The 15,240-nt window shown below is 31.8% G+C and overlaps 1 protein-coding gene across 2 annotated transcripts in view; it reads right to left on the minus strand.

Moving 5' to 3' along the window:
- The window catches only part of Sec3 (exocyst complex component Sec3), a 21,529-nt gene extending 8,662 nt beyond the window's left edge, over positions 1–12,867 (minus strand). Inside the window, exons 1-5 of one of the 2 annotated variants that reach the window (XM_011063437.2) lie at positions 12,692–12,867; positions 11,976–12,425; positions 11,699–11,853; positions 11,332–11,559; positions 6,151–6,387 (exon numbers count right to left, since the gene is read on the minus strand). In XM_011063437.2, coding sequence (XP_011061739.1) covers positions 6,151–6,387; positions 11,332–11,559; positions 11,699–11,853; positions 11,976–12,423 — 1,068 coding nt within the window. In that variant the 5' untranslated portion in view covers positions 12,424–12,425; positions 12,692–12,867. Of the gene's footprint in view, positions 1–6,150; positions 6,388–11,331; positions 11,560–11,698; positions 11,854–11,975 lie in introns of both variants that reach the window. The other variant, XM_011063436.2, reaches the window with a different exon arrangement.
- Between the last annotated feature and the right edge of the window lie 2,373 nt (positions 12,868–15,240).

Consider the following 15,240-nt stretch of genomic DNA (forward strand, 5'->3'; position numbering starts at 1 on the left):
AACAACAAACGGGCTTAAAGAGTCAGCGCGGAAAACAGTGCGCAATTTAAATTCTATAAATTTAAATTATTTATTGTAATATTCTTAGTCAATGTTTACATAAAACATATGTTTTGGCTCAAATTCGAGCCATCTTCAGTATAATATACAAAAGCGGTAAAACGGATTTATCAATATAATAAGCTATGTTACATTATGTGATCATCATCTGGGGATCGATTGTGTATCTCGAAACCTAGTATAAATGATAAAAGTGAGCTCTCACTTGATTGGGTAGTTTTCATCATAGTGGAAATGCGACATTTCTCACGTGACATTACTCGACAAGAAATTCTATGTCAAATTATATCAAATGGTGTTAAAGCGTATCGAGATTGGTCAAAATTAGTTGAAATTTATAATATTAAAAGCCATTCTATTTATAGATTATTGATTTCCAGTAATGGAAATTATTTTTATGCTTTGTATAGAGGAAAATGACAACAAAAATAATAAAATTCGCAAGACATTTGAATTTAATAAGAAGACTATTACGGGATATTCAAGATCTACTTAAAATCTCAGACAATACATTTAGAAAATTATATAGATTAGTATATAAATATATTAAGTATATAAATATATAAATTATTTAAATAACTAAGATAATGAGATGGTCAAAGCAAATCTTCATGTTTTATAATATTTTTTGCGTAAATTTTAAAATTTCCAGTCCAAACGAAAATTATGAAATTGTAAGATATTATAAAATTCACTTAAAAATATTATTGGACACTAAGATCCACTTGATCATATAGGTAATTTTATTATGTTAATTATTTGAATAATATACGGTTCATAAATATCCTAATGTTGAAATAAATTATATTCTGTTATAAATTATACATATACATGTGTGCTTACGTGCGTCACAACAAAAGTTATGTATCACTTTGATTATGTATCACTTGCATTTCGCATTCACATTTGTGATTTTTGCTCTCGTGAGGGATATTGTATTTTCACTATGCTCATAGCCAATCGCGCGTATTTTTTTACATGAGATGAAAGTGCGAGAAGTGAGAATATTCAGCGATGATACGCAATCGATCTCTGTTTTGTCGTTTCTTATTCTTGCTACAATGATGCAAGGACGAAGACAAAAATAATTTTCGTTACATTCACACCAGTTCCTTGATCGGATGGAAAGAATTGTAAATTCTTCAACTCCACTGTAACAAAATTGTTCAAACTTAAAATTACAAGAAATTCTTTATTGTCACAAATTAAAACTATAACTGTATAAATAATTTAAATTTATATAATTTAAATTTCGCACTGTTTTTCGCGCTAACTTAAGCCCCTTCGTTGTTGAAATTCTTTGCAGTTATTTTAACTTAATTTAGGGAGGATTACTAGCGTCTCAGATTGAATGTGTTGAAAGTCTGAACGTTTTGGCGTATAGTCACATTTGAGATAAATTAATTTCATATACGCGAATGTCGGAACGTTTCGGCGCGCAATCATATCTTAAATAACAAAGAATATGTATCATATTATTTAAAACATCTAAAATTTTTGATCGTTCATTGGCGTTCTCTATCATATTATATATATTTATAAATATTTTTTTCAATTTTTTAATATATATATGTATCTATATATTTTGTTATTCTAAATATAATCCTGAACAATATTCAAGAGGTTTTAGGCCGTCAATCAAACATCTTGTGTAATTCTAATGCTGGCGGTACTGTAATTTTCAAGCCTTATAACTCGAAAAGTACTCAATAAAAAATAATTTTATTAATATTTTGAAAAGATCAGTTCTCGATATCAGCCATTAGATATTGGAATAAAAAATTGGGTGTTTCATTTTAAAAAATCGACGTGACCTGACCTTAGCGCGACCTAAAATCAAACTGATAAGATCAGTTTGAATAGATCTTTTTTAAACCCTATAACTTTTGTCTTAACACTTTCATGATTAGATCTTACCCTGCGATGATAAAAGGGATGTACGGGTGGTCTGGAACACCCGGTATATAGAAAACGAGTTAAAGAAAAGGAAACTTTTATTTCTCACTTTGTGGATCTGTTACGTGCCAAAAAAAAATTGCGAAAATTTTCGACTATCTACATCGTGAAAGTTTGGAGTTTTCCTTACAAAATTGTTTTTTAAAATGTTTTTACAATTTTTTGTTTTTGAGTTAAATAAAAAGGAGCATTCTGATTTTGATTGCTCATTAAACTCGATTAAAAATCATCGTACAATCATCTGCAATTAAAAAATAGATTCTTAAAGCTGAAACGTTAATTTATCGAATAGTATCATACTAATTTTTTAAATAAATAAATAGAAATAAAAAAATTGATATTACTATCCTTATGCGCAATGAAAAAGGAACAGTAATATCACATTTTTAGCTCAAATGTATATGGTGCGTCAGCTAAATCTGTACAAAACAAACAGTTTATTAAAATCGTCATTTTATTCGGAAAAAACTTGAAAATACACAAACATTGTTTTGTACGTCGCTTGAATCTTCTCTGAGTTCTATTACTCAATATAACCCTCATTTACTGCGATCACTGCCTCAATCCTTTATCTAAAACGCGAGTACGCTCTCTTTAACTGCTTCTTGTTTAAATTCATATATCACTGCCTCAATAGTGGAGTTGCCACAGTTTGAAGAGTTGCCACATTGGGGTACCTGGACTTAGACATCCTTTCAATAACGCCTCAAAGGAAATCTAGGAGGTTTAAATCTGGAAGGATAGAATTCTTTGGACCAAAACGCGTTTCACGGTGTTAAAAAACCAATTTTGCACTAAATGGTTTGTGTGAGCTTGTGCGCCGTCTTGTTAAAAAATGTACAGCCTTCCGAAGGCTGTAGTTTCCATCGTGGCTTCACTACAGTCTTCAGAATCCAGAGATAAACTTCCTTCGTGATGGTTTCTCCTTTTTTGAGAGCGTCAGCAACAGACGATTATGGGCTATTTAACGAAGTTCGTTTCCGGAAATCAACAGGATTGGATCGTTGGATCTCAATGTTTTTATTGTTTTTATAGGTCTTCGAGACATGAGGCAGCCAGTGTCCCCCGCTGAAGTATGTTTCGGTCGAGACGCCTCAGGTTACTCGTAGTTTGTTAAGACGAAATCCACTGGAGATAGAGGAAAAAGGGTCGATAGGAGGATACATTGGAAAGTAAGGGAAAAACTTAAGCAGATTCACAGTCAAATTCATGACCGGATGAAAATTAGATCCGAACGCATGAAGGTCTGGTACGATCAGAAGGCTAAACAGATACAGTTTCGTGAAGGACAGAAAGTTTGGTTTTTTAATCCTCGTAAAAAAAAGGGTAGGAATCTTAAGCTACAGAGTAACTAGGAAGGGCCTTTCACTATAGTCAACAAGCTGAGTGACGTAGTCTTTGGTATCCGTAGAACATCTAGACATAGGAGAAAAGTGGTTCATACGGACAGGTTGGCTCCTGATGCGGAGAGACAATTAGAAGAAAGTTAGGTTAGGTCTTCCGGAGCCCGTACATAAAAAAAAGAGTATTTAAGAATTTCTTTTAAGAAAGAATATTCAAAGTATTTAAGAATTAGGTAAGCTATTTATGCATAAACTAATTACTGCGTTTACTCTTTCCCCATCATAGAGTTCAGTACTAGTATAAGATTCGAGCTCATTCGCACATCATGGAGAGAGAGATTTCGTTCTGCGATTCTGGCGGCAGTAGAAGAGAGGTCGGGATTGACACATAAGAAAATAATAAATGAAAAAAAAAACTTTAGGAGAAATGTATTCTTGAGGCTTCCACGGATGCTTTCATAAAGATTATGTGTTTCGCGAATTTCCTCCATGTCCAGATCCCTTCTTGGAATGCTAATGTTTCATGAATCTTGCAGTCCACTTTATCAGAGCGAAGATCAGCCTGATACTGAGCTATTCCTCCGGGCCGTTCCTTTTATATTACGCTTGTTGGAGTAGTGGGGAAAAAGAAAGAAGAGAATTATGATTAGGAGGGAGAGAGAGAGGTAGTGGAAATTGATCAGTCTTCAATAACTGGGAAAATAGTTTTCCATATTTTATTTATGTTGTAGCCATTATATCTATTTAGATTTTTAGGATGTTTTTGTATCTCTATGGCTTCTCTATACTTTCTTAACAACATTACGTCATATTTTCTTGGAAAGTATGACGTAATGTTGTTTACGTCATACTTTCCAAGAAAATATGACGTAATGTTGTTAAGAAAGTATAGAGAAGCCATAGAGATACAAAAATACCCTATCTAAATAGAGATAATGGCTACAACATAAATAAAATATGAAAAACCATTCTCCCGGTTATTGAAGACCGACCTATTTCCTCACCTCTCCCCCCCCCAACCACACAATTCTCTTCTTTCTCCCTACTACTCCAACAAGTAGTAATATAAAAGTGTAATATAAAAGGAACGGCTCGGAGGAACAGCTCAGTATCAGGTTGCTCCCCGCTCTGATGAAGTGGACTGTTCACGAAACGTTGACATTCCAAGAATGGATCTGGACACGGAGGAAACCCGCGAAACGCATAATCTTTATTTAGGAGAAATATTTTTTTTTTAGAAGTCCGCCTCGCTTTTGAGCAGTGGTTTTTCCCGCGGAACGGAGGATAAATGCTGAGGCAGGGATTGGAGGCAGAGGTTTTTACCGCGGTAAAAACTAAATTCCCCATCCTCTGTCCAAAAAAAGAATCAAGGACTCAAGGTGTCCAGGAAAGAGTCAAAAGGAGTCTAGAGAGCTCTGGTGGCTCTGGTAAAGCAATCGAAAGAAGTCTTGTTTGGAAGCCTCCCGGTAGGGGAGATAGGCGGTGATCATGAGACGGGGGCTCGGTAATCTGTGCAACAGCGCAGAGTAAGCGTGAAGCTGTTTGGAAATATTTGTTGGACGTTGAAGTTATGATTGTCGGAACGACAAGGAAAGAGGGAGCAGTGTTATATCCGCGCTGCTTCGATTTTCTACGCGCTGAATCGTATCACGAGTGAGAAGAATTGACAGGTGGTTGCTCCAAGGAGACGCCGTTAGAGTTGGATCGGGTTTTGAACTGTCAATGTATCCGTTTCCTTTAAAACATTATTCGCTGTAACTTATGAGCTGTTGCCTTTGTGCGAGTGTTAATAAAGAGCCTTTTTATAATTTACGTGTTGTTTCCGCGATTTGAGCGTGCATGTTCACTCGGGTTGACAATTCGGTTGTGCATAGCGAATAACTCACGACGAGCGTAACATTTTGAATGACAGTCGATGTCCTTGCAATCTTCTCTCTGGAATCTGATCCAGACTCTGCCTCGCTGGGTTAGCAGAACTTTCTTCGGACTTCTTCGCATCTGCACTTCTATTTTTGCGCGATGTCGTAAACAGTCGATCACAGGTATCCGAAAAACCGAATAATTTCGGTCGGCGAACATCCAGCGCGAAGCGCTTCAATTATCACCGCTCTTTGTATTCCGCACTTGATCTCATTAATTCTGACATTTTGAAGTTATACACGTTCCTGACATCTGACTTACTGAGCGTCAGTGACTTACCAACAGTCATCCACTAAAGTCATATTTAATGGAAAATTCAATTTATATCTGGATTTATCTTAAGCACCTATACATATATTCTATTTAAAGAAAAATTAGCAGTTACATCACTTGATAGAGCAACGTTTCAACTTCAAGAATGTTTTATTAATTATGATACGATGATTTTTAATGGAGTTATGAGCGATCAAAAGCAGAATGCTCTTTTATTTAATGCGCGTATAACTCGATAACAAAAAATCATAGGAACATTTTCTAAAAACAAACTTTTAAGAAAAACATATAAAAAATAAGAGCATAAAAAACCACAGCACAAGTTATAATTTGTGATATTTAATTATTATTACATTAATTAAAACATTAAACGTTTTTATGCTCTTACTTTTTATATGTTTTAATATTAGAACCACGTTAGTTTTCAAGACATATTTTAAGAAAAACTTTAAACTTTCTCACCAGATAGACGAAAATTTCGCAACAAATACATTCTGTATATAATTTTGAGCTAACAAAATTCCGCAGAATTTTTTTCTCCAATCCAATATTATTTTTAAAAAAAGAGATGAAATATTAAAAACAATTATGAAATTACCAAGTGTATAAAAAGATTGTTTAAATGTCTAGCAACAATGACTGAGAATTTTGCTTTAAGCTTATCCAATCGCCTTTTTTGTTCAGTAACAGCACTTAGTTTGTCTAAGCCCGGTGGAAGAGGTGCTGTGATAGCTTTTAAGAGGGCTACACCAGCAAGGCCAAGCTCTTCTCTTTCGCCTGGAAGTTCGGCTTCATTCAAGGTATGTTGGTACGTTGCAGGAATATCTAATTGCAACTTAAAAAGAAAAAAATTATATAGGTTCGTATTTTTCAACAAACTAAAATGAGATCTGATAGAAAATTCTGATTAAAAAGTTATGCCATATCTTTTATAAATGTTTCTTTATCAAATTAATGTAGAGATATTTTACATATATTAGGTGTAGTAAAAAGAAATCCATTATTTTTCCAATAGATGATTTTAGTAATCTGTATGTCGTCTACGCGTGATACAGATTACTAAAGTCATCTATTGGAAAAATAATGGATTTCTTTTTACTACACCTAATATTTAAATCTTGAGAGGATCCTAAAAGTCGTCTGTATTACCGACTAAACGCAATAATTTTTGTATAACAATTACTTTTTCCCTAGTTTATAAATGTTTGAAAATCATTTTCCAGGATAAAGCGTATGCATTAATAAGTGTCTGTGAGGTGAAGTTTATGTCGAGGACAAAAAAAACTGTTTAAATTGAAATCTTTATTAGTTCATTTCTTAGTCCATATGACGTTAGAACAGTTAATATCATAACATTTGCTTGATATAAAAGCTTTGCAATATGACTTATGAAATTGTGATCCACAGACACAAATTCGCATGAACAAACAACATCAAATTCTTGGAATTAGATTTACAAGGGGAACAGGTGACAGTGTAGGAGATTTTGATGCGTTTTTTATAGACAGTTCTGGAGCGAAAAAAAAAACGAAAGAACGTGTCCGGCCGTTTCAACCATTGGTCCATAGTTTCGAAGAAATCGATTTTTTAAATAATTATTGTAATAATTTAAAAAACAATAATAAATATTAATTAACAAACAATGAGCATACACAGCGCGGTACTTGGAGCGCAATACGTAAAATATATTTACTATAATTTTACATTACTGTACTTGTTGATAACCAATTTCTTGAACATTTCGATTTATTTTAAACCATCATCAGCAATCCATATAATTTCCAATATTCTAATCCCCCCGCACATGTTGAAGATGGTCATTGCGTTCAACAGAGAATGAGCCTATCCCTACTTTTTAATTGAGAAATGCCTTAATTAATTTTCTTCGTTGGATAACCTTCGTCTTTGCAGATCACAATTCAAAACGCAATGCGATTATGATACAATATATAGAAATAAATTATAGACATATTATTTTAAAATATTATTCATGTGGAAGTCAAATATATAATGTTAGTACAGTAATATAAAATTATAATAAATATATTTTATGTATTGCGCTTCAAATACCGCGCTGTGTATGCTCTCATGGCCCGTTAATTAATATTTATTATAGTTTGAATTTCGAGAGCCTATCAAATATAATTTGGTTAATTTAAAAAACGTACTATGTAGAAAAATATCAATATAAATTTATATATCTATATAAATTTTATTTTATTTTATCGAATGTTAAGAATAAAATTACATCTGGGTGGATGATTCTGAATCTGAATGATGATTCTGAATGTAGCAAGTAGACCGCGCTCCAGTCGAAATGTTGCTTACTTCAGTAAGCATTCGACTCACTCGCGCGCAGCAATTCTTCGAACTGAAGAAGTGTTTCTATAAAAAAATTTACTAGCATGGAAAACAATAGAAATGTTCATAATGAAATCACACATATACTAATTAGAGTGAAAAATGTGATTATTGATATACTGGGCAAAACAACATCTTTATCGCTTTCAAAATAAGATGTAACTAATGGGCTGAAAATTTGTGGTAGGGGCTTCAAATTTTATATAAATTACAACTAGCTGAAAAAGCAGAAAATTCCAAGTTTTCTGAAAAAGCAGAGAATTATTGGAAAGAAAATTGCGAAAAACTGTGGCAGAAATGATTTCGAAGAAGATGAAGCGTGGACTTTTGGCGGAAGACTGCATCACACAAGAAGATATTAACACGATTAATTCTAATATTTCATCACCACTTTATTACTCTGACAATTGACAATTAATGAATTATTATCCAAAATAGTAATTGCCATATTTATATATTAATTTATTTGAAACGTATTATATAAATTACGAATGTCTGCTACAAATTCCGCAATTTTATTTTCAATAATCTCTGCTCTTTCAGAAAATTTCGAAATTTTTACTTTTTCAGCTAGTTGTATAAAATTGGACCACAATTATATTCCAATCAATTATATTTTGTTTTGAAAGCGACAAAGATATTGTTTTGTTCCAGCATCAATAATCACATTTTCCACTCTATTAGCATATGCAATTTCATCATAAACATTTCTATCATTTTATGAAATACTTCTTTAGTTCGGAGAATCGCTGCGCGCACGAGCGAATCGAATGCTTACTGAAGCGAGCAATATTTTGATTGGCGCGCGGTGTACTTGCTGTTCAAAATCATCATCCGAAATTCAGAATGATTTAGATGTAATTTTATTCTTAACATTCGATGAAATAAATTTATAAAGATATTGATATTTTTCTATACAATACGTTTTTCAAATTATTACAATAATTATTTAAAAAATCGATTTCTTCGAAACTATGGCCAATGACTAAAACGACCGGATACGTATCGTTTTTTTTTTTTCGCTTAAGAACAGCCTATAAAATGCGCATTAAAATCCCCGACATTACTTGGTATTCCCCTTGTACATAGACACTTTATTGCGACGAATTTATTATATGAAAATTGACACAAACGTGCAATTGCATGTATCACAGTTGCGTGAGATATTGATGTGGTAATATATATGATATAAAGATATGTCGATATGCTGTAAAACAGCGACTTCTGGTGACCTCGTCAGAATTCGAGCTTCACTTTAGGATCCCCTTAAGTTATTTATCGTATAATATAATAAAATCTATTATTTTTAATATAAAGTAAGGCTATCTAATATAGTTGAATTATGAAAATATTATTTAGAGAAAGAGAGAAAATTAAAAAATGAACAACATTGAAGTATTATTTTGAAAATCGTGATGTAAACAACGATTTATTAAAAAATAAAATTTATTTAATGCATTTGTAATTGAAATCCTTAGATTTAAAGAAAGTCATAACAATAATTTAATAAGAAAACAATCTACAAACATATATTTAGGAACATTTAGAATTATATCTCCCAATACAGATATCTCAAGCTTCTATCATTTTATAATTAAGTAAGGTATGGATCATGATAGAATTAAGGATCGACAGGAGTGACAAGCTAATTCATTTGCACTTCATTTGTATGTGTGCAGCTACATATTTGCACACTATTAGACTCTACCATATATCATCTCGTAGAAAAAATATTTTTTAATATGAAACTCGTTTTGGTTTATATTTTAACTACAAAACCTGTTAAAGAATCAAATTTTGCAGTTTCATTCTTAAAAACATTTTAATGAATAAAATGGTATACTCCTTATTTACAATGCAGATACTTGTTTTTATACTGATATTTTATCTCCAAGAAGTAATATTACATCATAAAACATTTTTGGCTTCTTTTTTTATGAAGCTTGTACAGAGCAGGATTTTGCAAATTGATTCTTGAAAATTTCTTAATAATAAAATTATGTATACCTGAACTGCACTATAGTACACATCAGGAGATATCAGAACAATTTTTATTTTGTCTATTTTCTAAAAAAACATCGCTCTGTACGAGCCTTCAAGAGTCTTTTCTAATTTTTTATTTTACCATTACAAATATCACAATTAAAACGCGATTCATTCAGTATTTTAGCCATAATTTGAGCATAAAGAAATTCGTCTTCAACTAGAGGTTTCCATAGTCTCTCCTGTCAATTCTTAATAAGGTGAAATATTGCACATAATAATGATAACAATACTAGAAATAACCAATCAAATGTTCCCCAATATGCACTTTTCTATATAATTCTATATAATATCGCTATATATAATAGCGCTGGTTATACTGTAACAACCAATCAAACATTACCTAAATTCGTTTTTCTACCGTGCATCCACGGAAATGTTTCACCTTATTAATTCTATCATGGTGCGGATGTTCGAATATGATCCTGGGGTGCGAGTGTGGAGAACCGCTGTGTGCGAGTGAGTCGCTCACTGAAATGAGATAGCAACATTTCTTGAGGAGATTCGAAGCTTACTGACTGTACTACTATACTCTATCCGAATATATCTCGGTTGGTGCACGGCCTACTCAATGTAAATGGACCGCGGAGAATTTTTCTATATTAATTCGAGATCAAGTGAGAACGCTTTTCTTCAAAATGCTGAAATCTTTAGAAGAAAAATTGGCCTCAATTGAAATTGACAAAAATATTTATGTTTTTACAAAGCCGGACTGACTTTATTGTAAGCGTTGTTCTATTTATATAACTTCATATTCTATAAATCGACACGAGCAAAATAACAAACAACATAAACAACATTTGTATAAATCAAAATTATTGGCAAATTACTGCCTTTGCAGTGTCAATAGCTGTGGAGACAGAATCTGCTAATAATTTCGATCTATGTAAATATTGTTTGTTTATACTACTTTACTCGTGTCGATTTACAGAATATAAAGTTATCTTATACAAGTAGGTAAAATGACACTTATAATAAATTTGGTCCGGCTTTCTTAAAACATCATAAATATTTTTATCAATTTCAATTGAGACCAATTTTGCCTATAAAGATTTCGGCATCTTGAAGGAAAGCGTTTTCATGCAATCTCAAATCAATACAGAAAAAATCTCCGTGCTCTATTTACATTGAGTAGGCTATCCGCTAACTAAGATAGATATCGCTACGCTTGGTTTAGCGCTAAGACACCGTGTCTTCAGATAGATTGGTGGGCTTCGGGTCTTTCTGAGAAATATTGCTATCTTATTTCAGTGAGCATCCAACTCACTCATATGCATCGGTTCCCTGCGCGCGCCTCCAGGATCGTATCTGAATATCAGTACCCTAATAATAAAAAAATTAATTTCATAATTATATTTTGTTCTCCTTTACTTACAATTACTAGATTTAACTTATCCAACAAAAGCTTAGCATTATTATTCGCTGTATGTATAGCTTGATTTTTTTGACCAACTCGAGCCATAACTTCTCTTATTCTTCCTAAAGCTTCATCATATGCCGCTAATCGCGTTTCTACGATAGAAGCTTCGATTATTGCTGCGTCTATACTATTCATCAGTTGTGTTACTCTCTGTTCTGATGCTAAGACTGAATGTACATTTTCCTAAGGAAAAATTTAATAAACTATTAATATTGCGATATTAACTTGCATACTTAAATTTCTACTTAAATTTCTTTCATGTATTATATGTATTACTTATATTTCTACAATAAGTTTTCTATACAAAAAGTATTTATTTTACCCCATCAAGAATAGATAGATCTTTTGAAAGAGTTTCCATAAAAAGCTCAGCGTTGGAAACAGCGTATTCACAATTTTCCATCATTTGTTTTAAGTCAGCAGCTTCTTTTTCAGTAATGGGTTGATAATCTGAACTAATAGGTGATGCCAAAAGATCTAAAAATTGTTATATTATTAAATAGAAAAACCAATCATTAACAAATTTTCTTATGAATATAATTATATAAAAAAAGACATTAGCAATCGCAAACTCATTAAATTGAACAATAAAGACATACCAGGTGTAAATGTGATACTATCAGTTTCCTTCAATGCGGTTGGATCAATCAGCCACTCTTTAGGAATATTTTTAAATTCTGGCCTCTGAGTTAAGCTACACGAATAAGTATATAAATTACTAATAAACGTTCGCCTTTCTTGTACAGTAGTGGATGACCATTTGTAAACTTTGTCAATATGCATCTCTATGTCCATTGAATCATTTTTTACACCATCTATGATTTGTATATCGTTTAGAGGCCATGATTGTTTCTTTTTATAAACATTTTTATCATTCTTCTTTACTTGATACAATATAAGAGATCCTGGAGTATCTGTTGTCGTAGCCAGACACAGAAAACTCATCTTTTTCTTCTTGTAAGCTTTACTAACGTAGCATACGCTGAGTAATTTTTCATCGCTAAGAGTAAATACTTCTCTTTGCAAAGTATGTCGTATAGCAGCCATAGCTAGAATTTCATTAATACATAGTTTATATTCTGTACTTATGATCTTCATTATTGCTTAAATATTGTTTGCTCGTATCTTCCATTTCGGAGTAACTCTAATTATTAACAATAGTAGAAATAATAGTAGAAATAATATTTATAACGCTGATTCTACAATGAGTCGGTAATCGGTAGTCCTAAGTCTTATATATTTAAGTGTACAGATTATATTTCTGTAAACTGTTACAGATTAATTTAATGATAATTATCAGTTTAGCCTCTCGCACCTTAAAAATCAATTAAATTAGGCTTATTCGCATTTTTACATTAAACGAAATCTGGCAGAAATAAATGTCATTCTGCCTCGCGAACCGAGATATTAATTATTAAAGACGACTATTCAGGTTAAGAAATCTGTCAGCACGCAAGTCAATTAAAGTATGTTCTTTTAAAGGTATCTTTTCATGCAGGCGCTCGACGCTCATTTTAAGCGTCAAAATAGGTCACGTCATCAAAATTGACGCTTGGTTCGTATGTACGTAACAAAACCTCCAGTTAAAATTATCATTTTAAATCGTTTGTATTTCGTATGAAGAGTTTTGAAGTTCAAATAAAAAGGTTTGTGAGACATTTTATTAATTACAATTAATCATTTTTTTTTGGACCATGTACCGGATCTAAATTCAAAAGTTTATATATGGAATCGTTTGTATTTCGTATGAAGAGTTATGAAGTACCATTAAAAACATTTATGAGTCATCCAGACATTTTTAGGATGAAATCACACGGTCCGGAATAGGACTGCGGAATACAGAATGCGTTATTGAAGTAACCAATCAGCGCTTCTTCCGCACTTTTCCATCACGCAAGTTTTGTGTGCTATGTTCATATAATGTCAAAGATGTATCCAGCATAAATATAATTTGAAAATTACTAACTTTATGTTAATAATTTACTTATTAAAATGAAATATAATTTTTTAAATTGTAAAAACAATTATCACTGTTGTAGTGTTTAATGTTATACAATTAATATTTACAATCTCAACAATTTTTTGAACTGCTTTAACGCATTTACTATCATTTTTTCGCATCGTGCGAACATAGCATACAAAACTGATGTGATAAAAAAGTGCGGAAAAGAACACATTGAAATCGCACGTAATGCATCATTGTTTTTTTTATCTATATTTATACACTCAGATTTTGTCATTTTGCTTCATTCGTCTCGACATTACGCAATTCCATTATATCAATCAACATCAAATTATTTTAACCTCTCAAAATATGACGGTTTATTACAAGAACAATGACTCACTCGCTATTTCGCAACATCAATGCGGAATAGCGCTGAGTGGTTGTTTCAATAACGCATTCTCTATTCCGCAGTCCTATTACACACTGTGGGTGCTTTCCATCAAGGCTTTTAAGCGACACACATCGACATAGCGTCGAATGCGCTGCTTTTCAACGACACGCTACGGCACGATTAGACACACCAGAAATAGAGAGCCTATAATCAGAGTGACGCCATACGGGTATCACTTGTGATTGGTCCGCCATGTTTTAGCCATTCCCTCCAGTTTTTTAAACACATTATTTTCTAAATTTTGAATTCATACTAAAAAAATGTTCAAAAATTGTGACAAATTAAAAAATGATAATAAATAAATATTGTATATAAAATAATAAAATTTTTACATATATTATTTATTACAAAATTTCATTTATTTTGTACTATTGCAATATTATACATTTTGTAATATTGCACATTACTTTATACAAAACGTTATTTATTGCACATTATTTGCGCTATTAAATGCGCTTTATTATCCATTCTCTGTTCCTACATTTTAGGAGCAAAATGCATCTGTAATAATATAAAAGAAATAAAAAATTCAAAAAAATATACCATTTCATAAAATATTATATATTAAATATCGTAATTATCATATTATTTGATTTAGACTCACAATGCAATGAATATAGAATTGAAAAGATTATGATAAAAAGAGAAAGAATTAAATTCGTAGCCAATGTGATGACTATACATATACTTAGTGCCAAGACACTTCAGATATTATAATTAATCTGTGTATATTTTATGTTACATTTTTATTTTAATATTTTAAATACATTATTTATAAAGAATAAATTATTTTACCTCACATACAGATGAGTTTTTTGACGGTGTCCAATTTTTATATTTGCCATTTATACTCTTTAACCAATTCAATTCGGCGTTCTGTGTCTTTCGAAAATTATTTTCATAACATATCTTTTTTTTAATGAATTATTACAAAAACGGTATTGTACATCCAACTATATTTCTAAAATAATTTTGATAATTTTATTTTTATCAATGTACCTTTACGTATCTATGTCGTTCAATACTGTTGCACCTAACTCTAACTAAAACTAACAGTCTGTTGGATAGACTGAGATCATATATCTCTTTCTCTCTCACAGAATTTCGCTAAAATATGACGTCATCTCTCATATGACGCCACTCTGATTATAAGCTCTCTAAGCAGAAAAGCATAATCATAACACTCTGGTTATGGTTGTCAATTTTCGGTTGGCGTTTTAGAGTATTTCCATTTTACACATAGGATACGAAATAATAAGTACGTACATAAGTCATTTGGATCATTTTAATGTAAAAAATTGTATAATATTTACGTATAAAATTATTATCCAATAAGAGACACAGAAGTGATACGGCGTGACACTTCTGGCAAATCGTTATATCCTTATTGTTCGCCAATGTTAAACAAGGATGAGGTGATCGCTGTGTCGTAGATGGAAAGCATTCTGTGTGATTTCACTCTTATGGC

This window comes from Acromyrmex echinatior, chromosome 6 (genome assembly GCF_024713525.1).
Source record: "Acromyrmex echinatior isolate Ae372 chromosome 6, ASM2471352v2, whole genome shotgun sequence".
Lineage (NCBI taxonomy): Eukaryota > Metazoa > Arthropoda > Insecta > Hymenoptera > Formicidae > Acromyrmex > Acromyrmex echinatior.